Below are 27225 nucleotides of genomic sequence, written 5' to 3'. Positions count from 1 at the left end.
CATCAACAAGAGAAAAGAAAACATTTTATTTTCAGTTTTTAGAGACTGAAATATGTCATCTTTAGGAGGTGCCCTGAGCGCAATGGTCACTAAATTGGCAAATAATTTCTTGTGAAAAGAGGTTTTCATTTCTACTTTGACATCTGTGACTACCTGCCCACTGTTGAAAAATAAAGTGAATTCAAATCCAGAAGAACTGAAATTATCATTTTATGGCCCTTACTTATGGGTAAGTTAATCGAAAAGTGTAGCAGTTCAATTGCTGGAATTTTGGAAATGGGCAATTATTTTGATCCATTTCAATTAGGACTGTGGAGAAGCTGTGGTACTGAGGCCACCTTGGTAGCTCTTTTTTGATGATTTGCTTTAGTTTTTAGATAAAGGAAATGATAACACTGGGCAACAAATGTTCACAAAAGTCATGTTACTGAAATGAAATTAATCAATTCTTATAAATTTCCATGTGCTAAACATGAATGTGACTGTGAAAATGCAAAATTGGCTCTAGTTTTTTTGTAATATGCAATAATATAATTACATCTTCAACCGTATGCCTATAGTAGGAGACCTACGGTTAATACCGTTTGAAAAATGAAGTCATAGACTACGTCTTAGATTTCTTTGCTTGTCTCTTGTACACCTGTTCGGGAGCATCTCTGCGGAGGACTGCATCTCTCCACACCATGGGGACTGCAAATGGCATTGATGGTCTTGTGCCATTCAACCACTGTGAAAGCTGTGTTGCACATGTAGCACAGCATAAATGCACGCCCAAGGCTTGTCTTGGTTGCCAATCTTGCATCCGAAATAAAGATGATATGCCTTCTTCACTTGAGAAGTTATACTTTTCTTCTGCTTCGCAAATGTCACTTCCCCACAAATATAACAGAAATTGTCCACGGTATTAACACACTTTCGAGGCATTAGTATTCTGTAATTAATTTACCTAAATGGATAAAATAGAAACAGTTTTGTGCAACAGTAGTTTAAACTGTATACCACGAAGTCCGGAATATTTCAAATGCTCACCCTTTCTGACTGGGCTTCATATAGTACACTGCTGACGTCAGCTTACTCAGCAGCAGCATGGCAGTAGAACTGCATTGCATCAGAAAATGATGTAATAAACTCTGGATGATGTGTGCATGATGGTATTATGCAATATGATGCAATATTACATCATTCTAGGCTTATTTACAGTCCTACTGGATAAATTTACATGACTAAACATAGAAAGTGAACTATATTAAATATCTTCAAAACGAGAGCCAATAAAAACTTTTCATGGTCATATTCGTGTTCAGCACATCAAGATACTACAGAGTAGGACCTTTTTAGGTCAGTAACACTTTCATTGTTGCCCAGTGTAATATGTAATTTTATTGGATTTGTCTTCAGTGTGTTTCATATGCTAGGCCATTTAAGCCTTCTTTTCAGTTGGCATCTCCAGGTATTGGAGGCAGGGTTCTTGGCCAGTCTGAATCATTTTTGGAAGGTAGACATCAGTGCATGGCATTAAAAGGATTAAGGGTCTGTTCCCCTTCCTGCCCCCTATGGAGTCCCTCAGCGTTCCATTATTTTGCATTTTTTATTTAATTGATATTTGCTTTCCAAGATAAAATCATTCAGTCTTTCAATAGTCATTATCTATTCCCCCATCCCCCGCAGATGATCTCCAGCTCTACCTTCCTCATGGGACAGAGCGCACACCTGCTCTAAGAAGAATGAGAAACATTACGTAATGGCTGGGAACCAGTGGTTCTTAGCAAACAGGTTACAATTAAATGCATTTACATTTGAAATTCTCTGGATTAATCAAAGTAACTCAAAGAAATTTCAGAAATTAAAGTAGTTCTTCTTAATAGATGAAGAGTTGGTTCTTTCAGTGAGTACTAAGGTGAGGGATTTGGGGGTGCTTACTGATGATGGGATCTCTATAATCCTTTAGATAAAAGCTATTTGTAAATCATCATGCTTTATGTATCTTTGTCTTATTAGGCAGGACAGATCCTTTTTGTCTAGGCATCAGGTTGTAGTAATGTGCTTGGATTACTTCAAAGGATTATTGATTGAACTTCTGAAGAAGTGCATTTCGTGTTTACAATTAGTTCAAAATACTGAAGCCCACGTTATTATGGGTAATAAAAACGGTAAGAAAATGTACTTATTTTACAGCAACTTCATTGGTTTCCAGTAAGCCACTGTATTCCTTTTTAAATTTTAAGATTATTTTTTAAGTCTCTGCATAATGATGGTGCTGAGTATCTTAAAAACAGTTTATTTTGTTACTGTCCTAGTTGACCATTTTATTTTTCCCAAAGCACCTTTTTGGTTAAACCTTCCCTTAAGGAGGCTCATCTTCAGTGTGCCAGAAAAGGACACTCTGTCGCGTTGGTCCACAATTGTGGAATGACTTCCCTCAGAATGTTAAGAATAAACAGTATTACTTGAGCTTTCAGAAGTCAGTGAAAACTATTTTATTTCGGGTGATGGTGGTGGTGGGGGGCAGGGGGAGGTTGTTGGAGTCTAATTTTCATTTAACTTGATTTACAACAGGTTTTATATTTATATTTTATCCTGCAGTGTTGTTTGGATTGCTGATTATTTGTGCTATTGATTTGTTCATTATATATTTAGTTTTTTAAAATTCGGTTTTATTTATTATTGGTATTTTTGTAATTATGTGTTTATTTAGCTGAGCCCTGCCTATAACTGGCTATAACTGTAACAAATAGGCAGAAATGTCTATTTCTCTTCGTCCAATATTGCACTGCTCAGAGTCTGGGTACTTGGCGTTTCCATTTCAGTTTTTTTCTGTATATTTCACTTTTTAATTCCTGGTCCTTTATTTTGTATTAGATGAGGGTCATTCTGTGTTCTGTTTGTGTGACCGAAGTGTGGTAATTTGCTTGTGTGTGGTTTCTGTGGAGGGATCAATACAGTTTGACTTTCTGTTTTTCCAACAGGAGGTATGTTGGTGTTCTAGGAACTCTCTTGAGAGAGTCTCTCCAAATGAGTTAGTTTTGTGCATGTCATGATGGGAATGACTTCTAAAAGTCAATTATCTATGGGGGGACCGATATTCAAAGCACATTCATTGCTATTTAGCCAGATAAGTGGGACTTATGCAGCTATGTAGCAGTTGCTGAATATGCGTCTGCGATCAGCAGCCACTACTTAGCTATATAAGTCCCTTATACAACTAAAAGTTACATGCACAAAAAGTAGGCTTGTACTGGGCAGATTGGGGGCAGAGAGAGCTGTATAACCTATATGGCTAACTACTGATATTCAGTGTTAGCCACATAAGTATACATATAAGTTTAGATGCCCCATAGAGCAAGTCTAAACTTATCCGGGTAGAGTTAGCCGACTAAGTACTTATATTTATATATGTGTATGTACATTCAGTGGCTTAGCTTGGGCAGAATTAATGGTAATGAGCAGCTCCTAACATCATCAAATGCGATAGAATAATGCACAGCAATGCGAGTTTTAATGCCAGAAATAATTACACCTTTTTTTTGTGTGTTGTGCCCGCATTAGCGGGCGAAAAGGTTTTTATTACACATGAAAGAAAGAGAGATCAATATGTCACTTTACTATTTATACCACTCTAAGAGGGGGCACTTTTAACTCAGCGTAGGGGTTTGGGGGGGTGGGGCAGGTTTGGGGAGGCGGTTTTACTACACAGTAAGAGATACAAACCACAAAGTTGACATCACTGAAGATTTTCTGTTTGAATCGATGAAAGGTACAAGAGGAGTTGATGTGTACAATGCACTCTCTACCTAGCTTCAAACAAGCTAGGTAGAGAGTGCAATAAGCTTTAGAAGCAGTCCTATTCTTTTTTCCTTATGTCTGTGTATCAGTACCCCAGACTGTAAAAATCATGGCCAGTGTTGGTTGCCATCTCAAACCATTTCCTCTTCCATCACCATCCTCCCACTGCCGTCAAAGTGGAGAGCGATGTTGCAGTTATGTCAAAAGCATCAAGGCTTATTGGCTAAGGGTAGTAATCCCATGCCTTCTGTTAAGGGTAGAAGCTGCTGCTCTATGCAGGTTACTACCATGCTTATCAGATCCCAGACTGTAAAAGTCAGGGTTATCCTTGATGTCTGAATCCACCTTCCCTTTTTCCCTTGCAGAGAGCAATGTTGCAGTTGCTTCAAAAGCATGAAGGCTTATTGGTTGAAGATAGTAACTACCACCCCAGCAAGTTACCCCACGCACCCTTTTCTTCATTTCCATCCTCTGACTTTTAGGGATCCACGGTGTTTAACCCATGCCCCTTTAAATTCTTTGAGTGTTTTGTCTTCACTACCTTCTCCAGAAGGGTATTCCAGGCATCCACCACCCTCTCTGAAAAAAATATTTCCTGATTTGGTTCTGAGTCACCCCCCCTGGAGTTTCATTTTGTGATCCCTAGTTCTACTAACTTCTTTCCAATAGAAAAGGTTTGGAGTTCGTGCATTATTAAAACCTTTTAGATATCTGAAGGTCTGTCTCATATCTCACCTGCACCTCCGCCCTTCCAGGATATACATATTTAAATCCTTCAGCCTCTCCTCATAAGTCTTCCGATACTGACCCTACACCATTTTGGTTGCCCTTCTCTGGACCACCTCCATCCAGTCTCTATCCTTTGTTGAGATATGGGCTCCAGAATTGAGTACAGTACTCCAGGTGAGGCCTCACCAAGGTCGTGTACAAAGGCATTTTCACCTCCTTTTTCTTACTGGTTAATTTCTTTCTCTATGCAGCACAGTATCCTTCTGGCTTTATCTATCGCCTTGTCACACTGCTTCGCTATCTTCAGAATGCCAGACATTATTACCCCAAGATCCCTCTCTTGGTTCATGCACACCAGACTTTCACCCCTCATCATATACAACTCTTTTGAATTACCGCATCTCAGATGCATTTAGTAATGCATTTAGCTAATATAGTATAATGGGCCAGATTTTAAGAATTATGCGCGGGTGTAGATTTGTGCGCACAACCCGGCGTGCACAAATCTACGCCCAATTTTATAACATGCGCGCGCAGTCGCACACATGTTATAAAATCCAGGGTCGGCGCGCGCAAGGGGGTGTACAATTGTGCAACTTGCATGCGCCGAGCCACGCAGCCTTCCTCCATTCCCTCCGAGGCTGCTCCGACAAATCTACTAGTAATAGATTTGCGATTTCATTTTTTAGTTCTTTCAGAACTCTCAAGTTTATACCATCTGGTCCAGACAATTTGCTACGCTTTATTTTGTCAATCTGTTTTATTAATTCTTCCACCTTCACTGTGAATTGTTTCAGTTCTTCTGAATCATCACCATTGAATACAGTTTCTGGCATGGGTATCTCCTCAGCATCCTCTTCAGTAAACACAAAAACAAAGAATTAATTTAATCTTTCCATGATGGCCTTATCTTCTCTCTATCATCTAACAGTCCAAAAGACTCTTTTCACAGGCTTCCTGCTCAGATATATATTTTTTTTTTGAAATTTGTAATGAGCAAATTTTGAATTTTATAATGAGCAAAACTCATTATAAAAGTTTTTATAATGAGTTTTTGCTTCTATGGCAAGTTTCTTTTCAAATTCTCATTTAGCCCATCTTATCAATCTTTTACATCCAACTTGCCAAAGCTTATGCTTTTTCCTGTTTTCTTCAGATGGATCCTTTTTACAATTTTTGAAAGAAGTTCTTTTGGCTAAAAAGGCATCTTTCACCTCACCTTTTAATCATGCTGGCAGTCGTTTGACCTTTCTTCTACTTTTTGTAATGCATGGAATAAATTTTTGGGCTTCCAAAATGGCATTTTTAAATATTGACTATACCTGATGTAAACTCTTAGCCTTTGTTGTTGCATCTTTTAGCTTTTTCTAATTATTTTCATGATTGTATCAAAGTCTTCCTTTTGAAAGTTTAATGCTAGAGCTGTAGATTTACTTAATGGCCTCCCTCCTGTCATTAAGTCAAATTTGATCACACTATGATCATTTTTGCTGAGCAGGCTCACCACCATTACCTCTCATTCCAAATTCTGTGTTCTTGTATGACTTAGTCTATCCAGTTGGATTTTCAGAATATCCATAATGAATATACATGAGATAGATTTTCCTGTATTGGAGAGCCAGGGTATTCAAATCTATCTCACGCATATTCATTGTGGCAATCCCGAAACTCCAGCGGGAAAGGTGCGCCTCTAGGAAAGAACTGGGAAACATTGTCCTACATCCTTCTTTGTGAATGCTGTTCATCGGGTAAATATTTCTCATCCGTAGCCATCTCTGATGCCAATTGCTGACTCCATTCTTTCCACCTTGCTGCACCATATGCATAGAATAGACTCCCTGAGTCGGTGCGTCATGCTCCCTCTCTGGCCACATTCAAATCCAGTCTAAAACCTACCTTTTTGAGGCTGCTTTTAACATCTAATCACTTCTCTACAATAAATCCACTTCCCATTGACTCTTGTTTGTCACGATTAGATTGTAAGCGTCACGGAGCATATGTGTATCTGTTTAGTACTGCATAAGTCTAGTAGTACTCTAGAAATGATAAATAGTAGTAGTAGCACTGACTCCTGCTATGTTACCACTAAGGGCCTGATACACTAACTAAGCATTTCCCCAGAGACAGAGAATGGAAAAAGGTTTTAGTGAGTCAGGGTTTAGGTACTCAGGCCCTAAGTGCACTAGTGCACTAGCGCAAGCCGCTCTCACTTACTATTTCTTGTTAAAACAATATGGTCTATTGCACTCAGGCCCAAGGTTGGAAGCAGCAGTCCTATAAAACGTACAAGCAAATGAAAAATCTTTAAATTGTGTCCTGAAGAGCAATGATTCTGTCAGCGTTCTCACAGAAAAAAAGTTAGAACACGTTTTCAAGTCTTAGCAGGCGATGCCAAGATCCCGTTACAGACCAGAACTAATGAGGCAGGGAAAGGTCAGAGCTTGTATTTTCCCACTGGTAGGTTTGTTCATGTTAACCTTCAGGGATCACAAATTTACAGAGAAGCGTTAGCATTTTATTTCCTTATCAAACCAATCAATCTTTCTCTTTCTTCCAGGAGGAGGGGGAGAGCGAGCCTGCAGCACCTGTGCCAGAAGCCCCAGGAAGCAGTAGCACATCCCACCGGGCCCGTAGAGCTTAAGAGTGCTTAGGGGGCTTCCTAAAAAGCCGCCAATGCAAAAGAGACTGAGCATGGAAATTTACTCGCCAGAACTCGAGCGAGAAAGCGGGCTCCGGCGTTACCGCCCATCGCCCCCTGCCGCGACTATTTGCCTTCTCCAACAACACGTGGACTTTTTAATCTGTGGAACCAGCGACTTTGTGAAAGGAAAAGAGACTGAAAAGCTAATTTAAAAAGAAAATAAAACCCTTTTTAGGCTGCTCCCATCACTTTGAGTTTGGTGCTTAGGCTCCTCGGGCAGCGTCCGTCCATCCACCAAGGGGTTAAACACCGAGCCCTGCTGGAGCTGTTCATTGGGCTGGAACAAGCCTCAGGTGGCACCACTCCGCAGCAGTTATCAGTGGGATGCTTATAAAAGCAGCCACTTTCTCACTGCAACTGCACTTTTGGCAATTCACGTGGCTTGCACGCTGAGCACCGGGGGGAAGGTCGGAGGAGATCATCTTGCCATAACCTGGGAAGTAACAGCTTGCAGTGCTTTCATCTTTTGATCAGGACACCTCCCTCTCCCACCCCCCCCCCCCCCCCCCAGAGAGTGGCTTCCTCTTTGGCAATTTTATGACTCAAAATCTTAGGGAAAATTTCATATTTTGCTTTCCATTTTGAAGAACGGATCATCTTCTACTTGTTTTTCACTTAAACTGTCCTGCCCCCACCAATTTTTTTTACATGCTATTTTTCTGGAGAGAAACTTCCTTTTTTAAAACTCAGGCTGGAAGGCTGGAAAACAATTACTTATTATGATGAACTTTTAAAAAAAATAACATTTATTCTAAATATTTGGACTTTGGTTTTATCCCTAGCGGCATAAAGATGGCAGAGCAGTGCGATTGCATTGCCAGCATGTATGGCTACGATCTGGGCAGTCGGTTTATTGACTTTAAACCCCTAGGCTTTGGTGCCAACGGGCTGGTCCTCTCCGCAGTCGACAGCAAGAGCTGCCAAAAAGTGGCGGTGAAGAAAATTTCCATCAGCGACTCTCGCAGCATGAAACACGCCCTGCGCGAGATCAAAATCATCCGCAGGCTGAACCACGACAACGTCGTGAAAGTGCACGAAGTGCTGGGGCCAAAAGGCGCCGCCCTGCAGGGGGACGTGGTCAAGTACGACGTGGTGTACGTGGTCCAGGAGCACTTGGAAACGGACCTGGCTCGGTTGCTGGAACAGGGGCCGCTCACCGAGGAACACGCCAAACTCTTCATGTATCAGTTGCTGCGAGGGATGAAGTACATCCACTCAGCCAACGTGCTCCACAGAGACCTAAAACCGGCCAATATTTTCGTCAACACCGAAGACCTCGTGCTGAAGATCGGGGACTTTGGTTTCGCAAGAATTGTTGATCAGCAGTACTCGCACAAGGTATGTGATGCGAGATCCCTGTTCACTAGCAGTTAGATGGGTATCTTTTCCAGCATTCTTACCTTAGCCTCCCTCTTTATTTTTTTCTGAAGGCTTGTCTCCGTTAGTTTCCTTGAGTTCAATTTATTACTCTGTTGCTCTCCAAACAGCGAGGATGCATGAAAGCGCAGTACATATGGCTAGAGGGAATATGAGATGGTGGCAAGTGTCGGGGCTTTGGTGCTTTGCTACCTGGAGCCTCCCTGTGGTTAGCACGCATCTGTTTCACGGGACGCTACTCAATACTTGAATTCATCAAACGTGTAAGCAGCAGAAACTGTGCTTGGGAAGGGAAACCCAGGTTTACCACACATAGGCATCCAGCACTACCACTGACCCATCAGGACAGCCCCTTTTGCATTTCTCAAATGAAAAATAAACATAGTACTGCGTGCATTAGTCTTCCTTAAAAAAAAAAAATCATATGCATGATTTGAATTTTGCTGTGTACCAGAGGCATCACTGTCTCCCTGGGGAACGTAAGTGCACCCCACCTCGTCCCCAAGGAAGATGCAGTATCTAATATTAATAAAAAAAAATGGATTCAGAATTTCATAATCCTGTTTCTGTAATACTTCCTCTACCCTGGGACAATATTTCTGAATTCATGGCTAAGACAGTTGCATAAAAATGACCCGAATCTTGTATACAGGGTAGGTGGGAGAGAAGAGAGGGGGCTACCAGATGTTAACATACACCAGGACGATGCGGGAATCTGGTCAACATGTTTAGGAGTGAGGAGGTGAGGAAGGTGTGACCTGACAGGGCTTTAAAGATATTGGGGGGTGTGGTTAAGAGAGGGGATGGCCCGCTCTATTTAATACATTTAAACTTTTGATAGCACTTCTTAGCTGGATAATTATATTCAAACATAACCAGTTAGGTTTCAAAGTTATCCGGCTACATGTAGCCGGATAATTTTAAGCATGTACATTCAGCAGGGCATTTATCCCACTGAATATACTGGACAAGTTATCCAGCTAACTGTAACCGGATAACTTGTTTTCTAAACGTACTACTGGATATTGGCCTTAACGTTGATACTCAGGATGTTATTCATTTATTATATTTATTAATGGCTATACTTCAAAGACTCAAACTGATGTACTAATTCAATAAACACAATACAATTTTAAAATGGAATGTAAAAATCAGAATTAAATGAAACCGTCTCCGTTTGCTGTGCCTCCATAAGTGTACATTATCATCCCCTCCCCCCCTCCCCCCAAGAAACCAATTTCAGATGCAATATTTGTTTGAGATGCTGAAAAGCACCTTGTCTGTGACAACCAAGCCTTGGGATGGAGGGGGCACCAAGGCAGGCGGGTTACCCGTGGAATCTATTTGACCCAATCTCACTCCACAGGGCTTGTCTTGGCATGGACAAAAGTCAGAGTCAGCCTTATCCTTCCCTTTCTAAGTATGAAATTATGTTAAATAGTCTTTGAGTATCAGAATGGGCCTAACAGCGCTGATTCAGTCACTGTTTTATGAACAGACCCAGAAACATCGCCTTGACTTGTGTGGTACAGAACTCTTAAAAAATTTCTGCATGCAGACACCGTTAGGGGAGTTACAGAAAGCGCTGCCATACCCTGTATGCTGAGCATGCCAAAAGATACACATTAGCTTCAGTGCATCTATCTCACGTATCTATAATGTGTGTATGTTTTAATCTTGTAAACCAACATTATTGTGAGAGTGTGTGGTAAACAAAATCATTTTAAATAAATAACACCTAACTTCATCATATTAGCTATAAATTTTGCAGGCCTAATGCCTGCAATAAGGAAACGAGCATGTTTTGGGTAATTTTCCTGTTACTGCATTGCACAGCTATTTTATGAGTGAAAGAGAGAGAGAGGGAGACATTATAAAGCTGGCATATTAGTCAACACTATAAAAGGGTCAACTAGTAACTCGAGGTGAGGTTTTGGTTGTGACATAGGGTTTGGGTGGCAGTTTTACATGCACAGTCAGAGGTATCTAGCTGCTGTCAAACTAGGTGGAGAGTACAATGTAAAACTCTCATCTCACTCTAATTCACATCAAATCTTCACTGATGTGTACTGCGCTGTTCGTACCTCTGATTGAGAAAGTCTGCAAAAATGTGTGTATGTTCCATTTGACACTAACCCGGCTCAGTTACACCCACTAATTTGTATGCATACATTTTTCAGGAAAATCTATGTCCCTACTTCTGAAAATCCAAAATGTTGTGCATGTAAATCCAAACCCCTCCCCATTTCCACCCCGCCTTTTCTCCGTCCAAGGAAACCTACACACATGTAGGTCACACACGTGCAGCTTTAACCACATATCAGGTGGCCAACTTTATAATGAGCCATTTCCATGGTTAAAGAAATGCCTTTGAAAACGACCCTCCCAATTCCACAGTCTTGGAGCCATTCCTACTGTGCCTTTTCACGCTGGCTGGCTTGTCTTGCTTCGGCGGTAGAAGAGTCGCAGAGCAAACCCTCCTAGAAGATTTCTCAGCATGTGTTCTGGGTGATGTGTTCTGGGTGATGTGGTGGGGGTGGAAGGGAAATAGAACCAAAGAGCTAAGAGAAACAGATAAGTATGAGAAAAAAATGTGAAGCTTGCTGGGCAGACTGGATGGGCCGTTTGGTCTTCTTCTGCCGTCATTTCTATGTTTCTATGTTTCATTTCATTTCTATGATCACGGTCCTATGGCTCAGGTGTTCAGTGCTCAATTCTACGAGCACCTTAAACTGAGATCTGTATTTCACTGGAGCCCATGCAGTACAGTACAGGGCTAATATGATCCTCGTATTTGTGTTCATAAGGAGTCTAGCTGCAGCGTTCTGCACTCACTATGATTTCTTCATTTGATTTTGGGGGAGGGGTTCCCATTGCAAGGCATTGTAGTAGTCGATATGCGACTTTCCAAGCAGTTGAACAAGTCACCGTGTCAGATGTGCTAAAATACTGCCACACTTGTTTAATTACATGCAGTGGGGACATGAAGATTTTGACCGAGGTAGGTTTTTTTTTTTTCCTTCCGGATCCACACATATGTGTGGATCCATGTTTGCATTCCCCAAAAAAGCAGGCTGGATTATTTCTGGGTGGAAGTTTTCGATTCCTTGAAAGAAGAGGCAAAATAGGGTCCCATGGAAAGTGCTCTAATAAGGACTATAATTTTTTATCTCTTTTGTGACTCTTCAGCACTGCCCCCGCTGCCCAGAGCTGCCTGGTAGGTCGGGTGTAAGCCATGGGAAACAGAGTCCACCGCAGCGCATTACAGAGGTAGCAGTAAATGGTTAATCATCTCTACAAGTGGATACCAATTTATTCGGATAAAGGGGCTTTCGGGGAAATCTCCTACCCTCCGTGCAGCTAAAAGCGTGCGTGTTTTCCCACAACGCACCCATTTTTACTCACGTTGTGTGCAGGCATTCGCAGGGGTAGGGGTTAGACAGGGAGAGGAAACAACAACCATAGTTTTGCATTGTTTCGCATGAGGAAAAGAGACCCGCAGGAAAGGAAGAGGAAAATCTCTGGCCGCACTTTTTCCCTGGGCAGCTTTCAAGGGGAAAGCATGCTCATCTTATCCTTTGGAGAAGTGGTGGAAAGCCCGCGGGTGAAAGCATCTGCACTGGTGCGGGCAGATTTGAAAATCTCCCACAGTATTTACCGGCGCTCCTGCCTGCCTCACCTGTCCCGTTTCCACCAGCCGGATGTAAATAGATCTGCCATTCGGAGCAGGGGGCAGCACTGGGGAGCAGTCAAGAAGTTAAAAATGGCTTTCAAGGAATCGGACCTCGTCTACAGCACTCGAGCCCGGTGCTTTTCATGTTTATTTCCAGGGAAAGAGGCGGTTTTAGTAAAGGATGATGGAAGCATTTAATTTTAAAAGGCGGCGAAACTTTTCATTAAGAAAAAGAAGAGCCTTGCACTTCAGATTCAATGTTTTGGTCCTAATGTGGCACCTTCCTCAGAACGTCCAGGGCTGCCTGGTGAATCCGGTTCACAAGGACCAGGCTGAGCAGGAGGCGGGGTGGCGGGAAGGTTTTTTGGCTTGTCCTTATGACCTGGAATCATATGCGCTAGAGGTCACGAGCAGACGGAAACCACTTGGCGCAGTAGAGTCTTAAGTCAGACTGAATAAGCAGGCTTGTTAGCCATCTGGTAAGTCTAATTCCAGATGCTTCAGCCCTGAGGTTTTGTTGTTGTTGTTTTTGCTGTTGGAGCTAAAGATGTTTTCTATTTTGATTTTAAAATTCTTTTATACCGCCTTCCCAGCCACAAGAGCGGGCACCCAAAGCAGAGAACAAATTTTAGATTAAAATCGCCAATGCAAATTAAACCACCAGTGCAAATGCAACCAGCAGCAGTATTTCTAATTATTCGCAGCCGAATAGAGCCACACTTTTCGTTTTTTTTCCTGAATGACAGGTAATGTGTCTCAGCTGTGATTTCCATTGGAAGATTATTCCAGAACTGAGGAGCAGCAGCTAGAGAAAGCTGCTTGTTGCACAGCCTTGTTTTGTGCACCTGTTTAAAGATGGAATCACCAATAACAGAGGCTGAGACGTATGTAAAGATCTAAGGGGAATTTACCCGTGCAACTTATTATGCACCAGGGAAAGAAGTTTAAACTGGATCCTACGTGATATTGGTAACCAATGCATGCGACACAATAATGGCTTGGCAGATATTAGAGGCGTACCGAGGGTCTCTGGCGCTTGGGGGCCAATGCATTTGTGTTGCCTCCCCCACACCCCTGACCCCCCCCCCCCCTCACCCAATCCTCCTTGTTGAAATGCTTAAGGGTAAGAAAGTCACTTTAATAGAAACCCCAGGAAAAAAAAAAGAACTGACAGACTCTTGTGAACAGTCCATGGGGCGAAAGCTTCCCTGCCTGCAGCAGGCCACCAACATTGCCCCTTCCCTCCGTGTACTGTAGGCAAACAAAAACATTCTCTGGTAAAAAAAAATAAGACCAAGAGTAAAGGACTGTGATGTAAAATGTATAAATTCTTCCAAAATGTCCACGTTTTCCACTTCTTACCGTCAGGAGAATAAAAGGAAAACCCACTCCAAACTTGTCCTTTTCTGCAGAACGGCCCACCTCTCTGAGGCTTCATTACTGCACACTGCCTGTCCCCCCCTCACCAAGCACAGAACAAGAGACCACAAATGAGAGAGAGAAACCTGGAGACAAAAGCTGAACTGGAAACCCCAAAAAGCCAGACTTTGCCGGCAGTATAACACCAGAGAAAGAAAAACATTTGCATTTTCCCTGTACTGTAAAAATACCGAAATATTCAGATGCACATTTCCCAAAAAAATGGCAGAGAAAATCAAATGATTTCCGCTTCCCATCTCAGAGAAACAGAAGCAAGGGCAGCCTCACTCTCCTAGCCTCCCCAGCCCAGCAGTCTCGCTTCCCAGAGCTCCCAGCCAGATTCATATGCAGTTCAATAATGCAAAAGCATTCCCTTACGAAACAAAATCAAGACATCTAAATCCATCATATTAGTAAACCATACTAATAAAAAACAATGTTTCAAAAGAGATGACAAATAGAGCATCTAATAAATAAGGACAAAAACAACTTTAAACATTTCCCAAAAATCAATTCAATAGTATTTCATAACAGCGGACATATTGAGCACCCAATAATTAAAACGAATAAAGATAATAAATGTTTCGCTCTCCATATCTGGAAACCTTTGATTTCCAGTCACCCTGGGATTCTCCTGGATTAGTGGAGGGGAGGTGGGGGTGGAGGGCAGGAGAGGAAGGAAAATAAACTTTCTCCTTTCCCTCTCATATAAACATGTTCAATCACACAAACGCACCCTTCTACCCTTTTCTTCTTCTTACTCCCCCCTCTTCCCTCACTCTCCCTTTCCCTCACCTCTGTTACTCACCCCCATCCCCTTCCCTCTCACTCAACCCCCTTCTCCTCACTCTCAACTCCCTTCTCTCCTAGTCAGTTACCTCCTTCCCTTCCCTCTCATTCACAACTTGCCATATGACTCCCCCCCTGGTGGTCCTCGTATTCTTCCTTCTGGCCAGGTGTGGGAACCTACTGATAGGAGTCTGTTACCTTGCTCCTTCTCTCTCATATGAATATGCTCTCACTCACGTGTAAGCTCCCTTTCTCATACATGCAGGTTTCTCACACATATACTTCCTCTCTCTCATATTCACAGGCTCTCACACACAAAATGCTCCCTCTTTCTCATACACACATGCTCATGCAAACGCTCCCTCTCTCTTATACCACAAAGTCTCACACACACCAATGCTCCCTCTCTTTCATACATTCACAGACATGTTCTCATTTTCTCTCTCATACACACACTCACATTCTCTCTCACCCAGGCCTCTCTAATGTAATTATAGGTAAGTTTTAGGGGTGCAGTAACCTGTCTGCTACAGGATACTTCCGGTTCCCCTCCCACCTCACTCATGATCCTAAGTTCAGGAAAGACAAAGTTTTCTCCACAGAAATAGAATTTTATTTATCAGATTTAGCAGGATTAGCATTTAGAAGATAACAACAACACATCTCTAACATCCTTGCTACTGAGCACCAATTTACCTTAAAGAAAGTTCTGTACCATAGGTGGTTTGAAACATGCTATAAACCTTAGCCTGCCTAAAAAATTAATACTTAGGGCTAACTTTCTTACCCCTGGTCCCAACTTCAGGCAATTTCCCTCTGTTTACCTCTGAAGCAGGCTCTGGCTGGAGGTCTGGAGAACCAACTAGGGAGGGGGCTTGCTTCCGGATCTGGTACTGGCAGAGCTGCTGGGTGGTCCAGGAAGGAGACTTGCTTCTGGGACTGGTACAGGCAGAGCTGCCAGGCTTCTCTGGGATTCTCACCGCCTCAGACTCCACACCGTTCTCCAACCCCAGGCAGGGCATTTCCTCTCTCCGGTCTCCTGGCCACACCTAGTCTTCTCCCTCTGTGATAACAATCTAGATAAGTAACCTTCAGTTCTGATTCTGATTACAGTTTTCGGCTGGGCAAAATTTATTTTTTTCCACTGCGACAGCGTTTTTGGAATATCAGTATACTTGTCTGCATCCCTCTTTGGCTATTATGATTTATATTGGGTTCGTTCAGTGGTTGAACATGGGATATCTCCCTATAGAATCTGAGGTGGAAGGGGGGAGGTCTCACAGCATCATCTGCAAGACCTGGAGATGATGAATTAAACGTTGCAGAAAGCCAGTGAGCAATGCATTGCAATAATCCAAATGTGGTAATACATAAGTTTGAACTGCAGATCTAAATGAGCCACATCTACAAATGGATGCAAGCGGCGCAACTGCCAAAACTTAAAAAACCCTTATCTGAACTATATGCACAAGATGACTGTGCCCTATCCAGACCAATCCCTGACTTTTGCCTTTCTTTATGTAACCGCAAGTTAAGGTCATTTGTTGTGTTCGCAGATAGTACTTGTGATCAGTTGAGAGTTGAAAGGACCCTGACTATACATGTTAGAGCCTATCTGCAATTCAGGAAATTCTCAGCTAGCTATAAAATCTGCCGTCCTGTGTGGCATGTGCTACTGGGCACGGCTGCTGGTTTAAAATGGCCATGGACAGGTACCAGGCAGATCTGCTGTACAAATAACTTCAAAAGCAAACTAAGCAAAGTATTGCTAGAGACACATCTGACAAATGTCCATGGGATTGAGTATAACTTCAAAAAGTTAGATAAAGACAATTTGACCCTGTTTTGGGTTTTTTTTATTGAATATGCAGTCTTCTAAAATCCAAACTTCAATGGATTGTTTTAAAAATTCACACTTTGAATACATTTGTGCTCTGTTTTTTATCACAGTTGTACCAATATTTTCCTTACCAAGCATTTACTGAACCAATCAATTATCAAAAATCAGAGCAATTTATTATTTTAAACCCTTTTCTCCTTTCAGGTCTTTTTCCTCCCCTCCCTTCCCTCTGCTGTCCTTTTAGATTACCCTGCTTCCCTCCTTTCAGGTTCCTCGCTTCTCTTCCTCTTTTTCCTAGTCTATACCAAGGGTGGCCAACTCTGGACCTCACGAGCTACAAACAGGCCCGGGTTTCAGGCTGTCAACAATGAATATGCATGAGGGAGATCTGCAGGCACCGCCTCCACCATGGCTCAGCTCTGGGCTTCACTGTTTACAGACGATCACCGTGTATTGTTTTTGTTGAGAATGTTATAGAGCCTGAACCCCAGGGTGACTTGCCACAGGAGGCTGTGATTATATAAATATTGTCTGTTTTAAAACCCTAGTCCTCTTGTTTATATTTTTTTGTGAGCGTGGGGCTTGTAACAGATTTCTGTACTGCTGCGATAGAGGGAACTGGGCTTCTGATGTCACTGCAGGATCAGAGCGCCACGTATGCAGCAGAGGTGATGTCGCTGCAGTATTGGGCTCCATATATAGGGACCAGTGGCAAAGTCACTGCAGGAACTGAGCAACAATTCCAACCCTGAACGGGAAGGCGAGGGGGATAACCTGCACGGAGCGGCAGTTCTAGCCCTGAAAGCTTTGCTGGGCAGACTGGCTGGACCATTTGGTCTTTATCTGCTGCCATTTACCACGTATGTTAGTATCGAAAAGTTTGCAGTAATATTAGAAGGTAGTCCCCCCAGTTCCATCCTAAAAATTCCAAATAAAAGCAGGATGGACATTTAAAGCAGATTTGGTCTCCAAAATCCCAGTCTCCTACGGTAAATGATCACAGAATTCATCTACAGTAATCTTGAAAATATACCCGCAGTTCTGCTTCAGCACAGTAAAGCTATGGGACTGCAGGTTTCCGAGAGAAAAGGAGCAAAAGTTGTTTAGCAGAAATTTAAAGACCAACGCAGTCTCTTCCTTATAATCTGTGTAGATGATTATAAACATTCGACAACTATTATAATAGAAATGGAGTATGACAGCAGGTAAGGACTGTCTAGTCTGCCCAGTTTCCTTCCTGGTGCAGTGCCATAGACCCCAGTTGATGTCCGGCGTTCCCCTCAGTCCTGTACGTCTACAGATCCTCTGTGCTCAGCTCAGGCTTTCTTGAATTCTCTTACTGTTTTTGTCTCCACCACCATTACCACTGGAAGGTCATCCCACCCATTCCATACAGAAATATTTTCTGATTTAGAAATATCAGGCAGATCCAGTTAGCTGTATTTTTTCATTGTAGCTCCTCTTCTGGTATTTAATTGGCAAAGCAGGGGTCACACTTGATCCCGGGACTGAGTCCTTAGAAAGTCCCAAAAGCCCTGGACATGGATACTCCAAAAGAAGTGTGGGGGGGAGAGGTAAACCGACAGGGCCCGAGACACAGAGCGGGAAACATCTCAATGGATGCACTCACAGTCTCTTTTGGCTTTCTTTGTACCAGTTCCAAATAATCAGGCTGGACACTTGGGTAGGGTATTACAAAGCAAAGTTTACCGCAATACTTCTTGAATGGTTATCAGCTGGCACCAATCACACTTCCTCTTAGTTGCATTCATGATCAGTCCAAAATCTCAGTTCTGACTTCTCTGTGCAAGTGTCCCTCAGGGAGGGAGACACTTGGATAACCTTCACTCTAAGGTAACAGAAGCAAGGCTCCCAGCAGGGAATGGGGTCCCCTTGCCAACAATGGTTGTATCTTCCCAAGATGAAAAAAAATACCTGAGATCACAGATTCTCACCAAAGACTCCAATCCTCCAAGTCCTTTCTGTTCCAGAGGTGAAGACTCCTATGCGGGTCTCCGGATGAAATCCTTAGCACTTCTCCACTCTTTCCTTAGATGTCAGCCGGATCTTTCCGGTTGAAAGCCCCCAAATCAGCACAGCAAGGAAAACTCTTCTTCTTCCCACTCCTGGGCAGGAAGGGTGAGCAAAAACTTTCTCTTGAAACAAAAAAGACAAAAACACTCAAAATGGGTTTTTCACTTCCTAGCCTTTCCCAGAGCGGGGGACCTCTCATCAGGACTAGGGGATCCAGAAAAATTTCAGGAATGAAGTGCAAAAATCTTAAAACAATCCAGAACTCTGAGACACACATACTAGCAAGTTTTGGACCAGAAAGGTTCCGTCTCACTTCCTTTTTTGTAGAGCCAGGGGAATGACACCCTGCCACACTGGAACAGGAGAACAAAGCAAAAGATCCTCTCTCTTCAAACTCCAGAATGGGCAGGAGCCCACCACTGCAGCAACCACATGGGCACTGTAGCAAGGCAGTATGCGCCAACTCCTACACTCCCTACAGGTCCTAATACTAAGGCCCACTGTTAGTAGAGAACTCAGGTGGGGTTCTCCACTAACTCCTTGATGCCTCAACTGTTACTCTTTTGTCATAGATGTTTCTGAAGGGGTTTCCTGTTCTTTTTAGAGGCTGAGAGTAGGAGAGGTGTGCAGACATATGATTCCTATAAAGAAATCCTGCATCTTTCTGGCTTAAGGTTACGTGGAGGATTTAGAAAATCTTTTATTTTAAAGCATCACAGAGCATGAGTCAAACAGCAAAAACTATCTCAAGCTGAACTCCATAGACTTTCAAAATCCTCGAGCTGTATTTAAAGCACCTGATTAAAGGCTGTAACAACTTAAGCCTCTTATTATAAATCCCCCCACTCCCACCCCGAGAACAAGACGCTACATTTCTGCAAGGGAAAACTACCAACAAGTGCATGATAGAAAAAAACAGTGCAACATCCCTGCTTGTGAGAGGTCCTGGCTTCTCTTGTGATGGTCATAAACCCCAGTTCATAATTAGCGTTTACTAAGAAAACTTTACTGACAAAGATAACGCTGGGTCTCAGTTTGTAAACCAAGCTTGCATAGCTCTCAATCTCACCTTAGCTGTGAAGGTAGCACCCTCCGGACCAAGTCATTCTCCTCCATACAAATTCCCAATGCATCTGAACTGCCCCACTATAACTCTGAAAAGTCACAAAGACGTCGCACTTTAATGGCTAAGAGCCATTGGATTAGTTGGCCTCCCAGAACCTGCCCCTTGGGACGATATTTCCACTCTCCCTCTCTGTTTATCTGGGCTGAAGGCATCTTAGACCGGATTGAGTTAGTTCAAGCAGTTACATTTATGAGGATTAGATAGATGCCTTGACTCTCAGTTCTTACAGTGCAACATTTTATTTTGTTTTCGTGAGGGTGACAGTCTGTTACTTCAAAAAGTTCCTGCCCGCACAATTCCTTTCGTCATGCTAATAGGATTTATTTCCGAGCTGAACAAAACACGTGAAAACAGAGAAATGTAGAAATCTATTGTACATGTGTCACCTGTAGAAAGTGATTTTCTTATTGTGTTGCATTCTTACTATTTTTTATGTTAATGGAGCATAAAAGGAGTGAGCTGTTTTAGTGAGAGACCAGACAAGATCCTTTTGTTAGTCTTAATTTCCTACTTTTGAGGAACTTGTTGCCAGAGGATGTGGTGAAAGCAGTTAGTGTAGCTCAATTTAAAAAAGGTTTAGATAAGTTCCTGGAGGAAAAGTCTATAAAACATTATTAGCTATGTAGTCAAGGGAAAGCAAAAAGGATTTTGACCTATTTTTTTGGGATCCTGCCAATTGCTTGTGGCCACTGTCTGAGACAGGATGTTGGTCTTGATGGACCTTTGGTCTGACCCAGTATATGTATGTACATTTTGTTTATATTATATATGGTGATGTGGTAGAGGGATAAGCAATTTTATAGAAGCAAATAGTCTCCAATCATATGGGGCCTTATGATAAGAAACTGATCGGGCATCACTGGTTATATGTGTAGGAATGAGCATTGACATAGCTATATTCTTACCAGCTCTATGTTCTATACTTAGATGTCTATATTCAGCGAGCCAGTGAGCAGAAAAGTTACCTGGATAACTTTATCTGAATATTCAGTGGAAAGTACCTGAATTAGTGTTCTGCTGAATAACCCAGATAACTATAGGACAGGTATTTTTCTGACCAGACATACCTGGCTAATTTTAGCTATTGTATATACTTAGGTATAAGTCGAAAAATTGTATCCTCAAAACTGTTCCTTAGAATCGTGATTGTCTTATCCATGGGTCAATCCACATAATGCTGGTACCGTAATTCAAGATGCATGAGTGAATCGTTTGTACCTCCTCCTCCTAAGACCTTAACTCACCCACTGCTATGATGATAATGACAGCACTTGCAGTTACACAAGCATGTCCTCCCCCCTCCCAAGCCAGGGTCTGATTGTTGCACTTAGAACCACGTGGGTCAAAACGCGCCACTGGGATCCCGCAAGTTCATCATTGTCCTGACAGCAGTGGGATCTGGAGGAGTTGTGGGGGAGAAGCTGACCTACCGCTACACTGGGAGACCACAGGGGAGAAGGAAGGACGTTCCTGAGCAAATGCACGTGCCATTGTTGTCCAGATAGCAGCAGGTGAGTTAAGGAATCGGGAGGGGGGAAGGATTCAAACAGGAGGGGCAGCCGTGGGGGAGGGAGGGAAGGATTCAAACAGGAGGGGCAGCCATGGGGGAGGGAGGGAAGGATTCAAACAGGAGGGGCAGCCGTGGGAGAGGGAGGGAAGGATTCAAACAGGAGGGGCAGCCGTGGGAGAGGGAGGGAAGGATTCAAACAAAAGGAGCAGCCATGGGGGAGGGAGGGAAGAAATCAGACAGCAGTGAAGCCATTGGAATAATGACTTCTTACCCTTTGGAAAATGAGAGCATCTTACACCGCCTCACTGAAACTGAAGGTTATAGAACATGCAAAGGAGGCCAATAATTGTGTAGCTGCAAGAGAATTTGACAATAGTGAAAAACCCATCAGAGATTGGAGAAAAAATGAAGAAAAGCTGCTAGAAATGCCAAAGTCAAAGAAAGCCTTACATTTCAAAATTGCGCCTCTTGAAGGAATGGAAAAGGCTTTGAATGACTGGATAATGGAATGCAAACAGAATGGCTACATTGTGACTTATTGAAGCATTAGGATTTGTGCCTTTCAAATGGGAAAAGAAGAAATATTCAGCGACCGAAGGTCTGAAAGAATTCACAGTATCGTCTAGTTGGTGTTCATGGTTCATTAACAGATATGGATTGGCCTTCGTCAGCACACAAAGATTTCACAGAAACTACCTAAAGAGCTTGATGAAAAAATCTGTTCGTTCCACAAATTGATTATTCAGCAGAGAATAAAGAATAATTTTGATATGAATAACATTGATAATATGGATGAAACGCCGATGACTGTTATAACTTGTAATAGTGTGAACCCTAGGCCGAGATGAGAGGTGTCTCCGCCCACAGGGAGGAAACCTGTGAGCCTCACAGTCGGTAGGAATAGTCTCAGTGGCATCTGACACAGCTTTATTAAGAAAGAAGAAAGGCACAGCCCACGGAGCGGGAGGTGCAGTAAATGCAGTTCAGAGTAGAGGGGAATACCCCAGAGATGATACCTTCGATGTGAAGATCCGGTAGTGGCCTGCAGAGCGGGGTACACCAAAGAATTGTCTCAGTAGTGGTAAGGAGATGATAGTCTGAGGTGCAAGAACCATGAAGAAGATCCTGTAGCGATGGTGTGGTACTGACCTGCAGCACAGAGTATACCGGAGTGGCTCCTAGTAGGGATGATGTGGTAGTGGCCCGAGGCATGGGGTATACCGAAGAGGATCTCACAAGGAGGCTTGGTGTAGTTGAAGTTCGTAGCAGTAAAGTACTCACAGTAGATGGTTCCAGGAGAGATCCTGGGGAGCGGGAAAGAAAGAAGTCCAAGGCAGAAGGCCCTCTGAGGAGCGGATAGCCCTTGAAGGGTAGAGACGAGGAAGGGCCCCCGAGGAGCGGGTACCCAGAGCATCTCACGCAAAGTGTAGAGTCTGGAACTGGAAGTCCAAAAATGGAGCAGAATTCAGCAACGAGGGAACTCCTTGCTAACTCATCAAAGCATAGGGCCAGCCAGCTTAAGTATAGTAGGTAGATGACATCATCCGGAGGGGACACCCCAGAGGTTCTCGCCATGACGTGTAAAAAGGTGGCCCATGTGCGCGCCTAAGTAATTCCTGAATCAAGATGGTGGTCGGCAGCACCCATGCCGTCCCAGGAATGCCAGGCAGGTCAGCGGTGGTTGGCGGAGACCACCATTCGTCCAAGAAATGACAAGGCAGCAAAGAAAGAGGTGAGCATTAGTGGTCGCAGACATCTGCGACCGATGGGCAATACAATGACATTTGATATGCCTGGCAATCGCACTGTACCTGGCTTTGATGAGAAGACCAAACTTGTAAAAACAACTGGTCATGAAAAGACCAATTTCATGGTGGTCCTGTCTTGCCTGGCAGATGGCACAAAACTGTGTCCAGTGGTAATATTCAAGAGGAAAACAATGCTGAAGAACCTAAAAATTCTGGCAGGTGTAACTGTTTGGGTTCATCCTAAAGGCTGGATGGATGAGGAGGGAAAGAAATGGTGGCTGTGTGATGTGTGGGGTAGGTGACCAGGCACGAGGCTAAGAAAACAACCATCACTACTGGTGTGGGATATGTTCCGCGCACATTTAACAGAGGAAATGAAAGACAATGCAAAGAAAATGGCGATCACATTAGCAGTTATTCCAGGAGGTCTGACATCAATGCTCCAGCCGTTGGATGTCTGTCTCAACAAGCCTTTCAAGGACCAATTGCGACATATGTGACAACAATGGATGTGTTCTGGTCAAGCAAAGTTAATGAAAAGAGGAAACCTGATGGAACCAGACATTGATTTGGTAGCAAAATGGGTAAAGGATGCCTGGAAGTCAGTTCCACCAGAAATGGTCAAGAAGTCATTCTTGAAAAGCTGCATGGATAGATCAGAAGATGACACCATTTAAGAAGACAAAGACGAATCAGCATTGGATGATGATTCAACAGATGGAGTCAGCGAAGACAACATTTACACTGATGGCATCACCAAATAACAGTTCCAGGATTTATTCAGACATTCTGATGATGAATAATCGGACTTGGAAGGATTTGAATAAAAGAAAAGGATTCAAACAGCAAAGACAGCCATGGGGGAAGGAGGCAAGGATTCATACAACAGGGACTTTTTCTTAAGTTGTTAAATAATGATGTTTCTTATGAGACATTTTATTCTGCTTTTAAAAAAATAAATAAAAGTGTTTTTCTTAAGTTATCGGTTTGTTTCTTAGTATGATTTTACCATTTCTTAAGCCACCCCTAAGTTTTACTCTTGACTTTTCTGCGGGTGACAGATAATTCTTGATTTTGAAGCCCAAAAAATACCCTCGACTTATACATGAGATCTATACCACATGAGTATATACGGTAGGTAGCATGGAATATCAGTCCTATTGGCTAAAATTCAATCATGCCCCCAGAATGCCTCCGTCACAACTTCTTTTTGCCTGGCTAAATTTTATGTGGATCTCTTTACTGTCCCAAGGGGTGCAGAGATGAGTTTTCAGAAACAATAATAATGAGTTACCCAGACAAAATTTAGCCACACAGTGTGTGTGTGTGTGTGTGTGTGTGTGTGTGTGTATGTGTGTGGAGGTTGGGAGGGGGGATATTCTAATCTCAGGATTTGTTCAGATAACTCCAAAGGTTTACTGGACAAATCCCTTAGTATTTCAAATGATCATGCACAAAATGTGGTTTTTTAAAATTATTATTTAAGGGGTATGGTGTAGAAGGGGCAAGGCAGTGTGTTGTAAACTGTGAGGTTTGGGTGGACCCTTGGACACTGTGGCAGCTGACCATGCCCACGGGGGGAAGTCCCGTGAGGGGCCACAGGTCAGGCTTAGCTCAGGAAGCCACCACAGGTGGCAGTAGTGTAAGGAAGCCACCAGAGGTGGCAGTAGTGAGCAGCTGGAATAGCCCGGCAGGGCTGGTATCCCTCAGGCGCTGGATCAGCGACTCCTCCGGTAGCAGTGCGGTAGTGGAAAGAACTGAGAGAATGAGTACAGTGGAGAATATACAAGACCCCAGTATGGAGATCCCCAGGGTATGGTACAAGCGGAGCATGGCGGGAGCCAGCGCCCAAGCTGGTCCGGGGACACCGGAGAGGACGGCAGGCAGATGCCGCGGCAGCCAGGCATCCATCCGCAGCATGAGGAAGAGCAAACAAAGAAAGGTAGGTGGAGTGAAGCCGTCGGAAAGGGACAGTTGAAACACAGTGCCTGCTTGCTTGTCTTTTCTCCTCCACCTCAGTCTCCCTGAAGTGACCTTGCAAATTTGGGCTGTCTCTATTACTGAGGTATGGAGCATATTGTGATCCAGTATGAACGAAAGGTACTCTGTAAATCCAAAATAGTATTATTTCATTTGTTGTTTTTTTTTGCATACTGCCATTTCAGCTTCCTAAACCTGCCCAGCTTGGCTCCTTGTTCCACAGAAAGAATAACCAGGGCTCTTGTTAATAGGGGAGGGGATGGTGCTTTAACCCTCTGGTGAATTATAGACTCCTTTTACCACTTCTGTTCACTTGACACAATCAAGACACAGCTCCCAAAAACAAAGTCTCTTTTACCTAATGGAATTGGCAAGGAAAATATTTACAGTTTGTTTATATTTCCTCTAATGAGATTTATCAAGAAGATGAATGGTTGCAGTTGGACACAGTAAAACGAATCAGTCCAGCAGCAGGTGCACTTGATTATTTATAGCCCTCTCTCCCTTGCAGTCAGGCTTATTAGGATCCTGATTTCTTCACAGCTGTCATTTTCACAAGCCGCTCAGTCTGCACGGCTACTGGCCTGGGGTTAGAGCAGACAAAGTCCGCAGAGGCACTCACCCGAGCGGAAGGTTCCAGATGCGGGCTGCTGCCTGGTATCTGATCCAGTTTTCTAGGGCTGTTATTACATTTCCCAGTCTTAAACTCCATGTAGGTAGTTTCTTTAGGTCAATGTACAACCATTTCTCTCTTCGCATGATACCTCTCTGGCGGATGCCCCCAGAAATTCCTCCTGCAGATGATGGGGGGGGGGGGGGGGGGTGTTCCAAACTAGAGAGTCCAGCTGCTTCCTAAGCTGGATGAAAGAAATTTAAGGTTTCACAAGCTTCCTCCTGCTTCCTCTGGCGTAATGGCGAGGCCAGGGAACTGCTCTTCTCCCAGCTGTCAACCACCTTCTCCTCTCCACTAGAGAGCTGGTCAAGAACTGAAAATCTCCTACAGGGTTCTTGGTCCTCCTACCTACTGGTAGAAACTGATTACTGGACCCCCAAAGGGAGGGATGTAGAAAACTAGAACATTTTCCATACCAGGGAATGTGTTTACCCATTACCAAGCCAATATATATATTTTTTTTTTAGCAAGGGAAAGTGCTGATTTCACAGTGAAAGCTTTGATTGTCCTAAGCATACTGGAGAAATAGAGCTCCTGTAAAGTATGGATTACTGCACTGAAAAGTGGTGGGTTTTGTTTGATTATAGCCTTGTTTGTTACAATAAAAAAAATAATCAAACCATGCCCTTAAACTATAATAGTAAGTTATTGCAGATGGATATCATAGCTTAGTCTGAATGTATGAAAAACTGAAAAAATAGTGCCATTCGGCATGCAGAAGTGTGGGCTTAGGGTTTAATGTTGGAGTAGTCAGCTGTAGCTCAGCGGTTCCTTCGAATTGATCTATCGAATTGAATTACTTTCAGTTACTATAATAGTTCTGCTTTAAAGCTACCCCTCCCCACTATAAATACCCTTCTAATCAAGCCGAGTAACATAACGGATGAAATGAAATTGAGAACTGCCATCTTAGACTATATGTTCAACCTGACTCCTGCAGTGAAATACAGATGTAGCTGGTCCCCTGTTTGGCTGTATGGCTTCACATAGGATTGCTACAGATCCGCGGTTCAAATCCAGATAGGAGGAGAGATTAACTTCCTGGGCCCCTGGCCAGGTCAGTAAGTCCAGTTGTAAAAACCCTCAGGAATTGGTGATGGCTGTTCCACAGGGGGTGCAGGAGGAACCACAACAAAACCCAGAAAAAGAAAATAAACACTTGCCAATAGCACTCAATAAATTCATTGGTCCATTCACTACTAGTTAGCAGGAGGAAAGAACAAAATAGCCAGAGTCTAATTGGTGTTCAAAAGAAAACAATTTACTTCAATTTAAAAATAGGGATCCAAGCCATTATGTCAAAAATCAGAAAAAATATGAGTCAGAAAAAGCATAGTTCCCTTGTCCATTTTGTTCCTCCTAGTTGGTCTTCTTCCCTCTGCAGCATCATCCATACTCAAAAATCCCTCCCCTTGAAGGGTAGGATAGCAGCTCCAGCTGGGCAAAATGATGGGAAAATCCCCAGTTGAAAAACAGTCCTTAAGATCAAAAGAAATCTTCAGAATTCAACCAAACCCCACAACTCCTGTTGGAATGTTCATAATCCCAATCTTCTCTTCATCCTTGTATTTGACTTTCAGCTTGAGCAAAAAGATCAATGACCAGGCCTTCTGGATACCGAAAGAACACTCTTTCTTCCAGGTTGGTCAAAATCCAACATTCTTTAATAGCAGTGAATCTCAAATGGTGTGTTACAGCACATCAGTGTGTCGCCAAGCACTGGCAGGTGTGTCACGTGCTTCCTGGCCTCCTGCTGCTCTTCCCTCCCTCTTCTTCACTACAGCGAGACACAGACAGTTCTTCACGAACACTGCTGCTGTTCCTGCCTGGGCTATCAGCACAT

At 43.2% G+C, this 27225-nt stretch overlaps 1 protein-coding gene across 2 annotated transcripts in view; it reads left to right on the top strand.

The window, feature by feature from the left end:
* MAPK4 (mitogen-activated protein kinase 4) overlaps window positions 1-27225 on the top strand; it is a 291734-nt gene that overhangs the window by 145334 nt on the left and 119175 nt on the right. For both annotated transcript variants that reach the window (XM_029580075.1, XM_029580068.1), the window contains exon 2: window positions 7070-8551. In XM_029580075.1, coding sequence (XP_029435935.1) covers window positions 8006-8551 — 546 coding nt within the window. In that variant the 5' untranslated portion in view covers window positions 7070-8005. The remainder of the gene's footprint in view (window positions 1-7069; window positions 8552-27225) is intronic.

The sequence above is a fragment of the Rhinatrema bivittatum genome, chromosome 1 (genome assembly GCF_901001135.1).
Source record: "Rhinatrema bivittatum chromosome 1, aRhiBiv1.1, whole genome shotgun sequence".
Taxonomy (NCBI): Eukaryota; Metazoa; Chordata; class Amphibia; order Gymnophiona; family Rhinatrematidae; genus Rhinatrema; species Rhinatrema bivittatum.
Note: the sequence above shows the minus strand (reverse complement) of the source record. Positions and strands in the feature narration are given on the sequence as shown.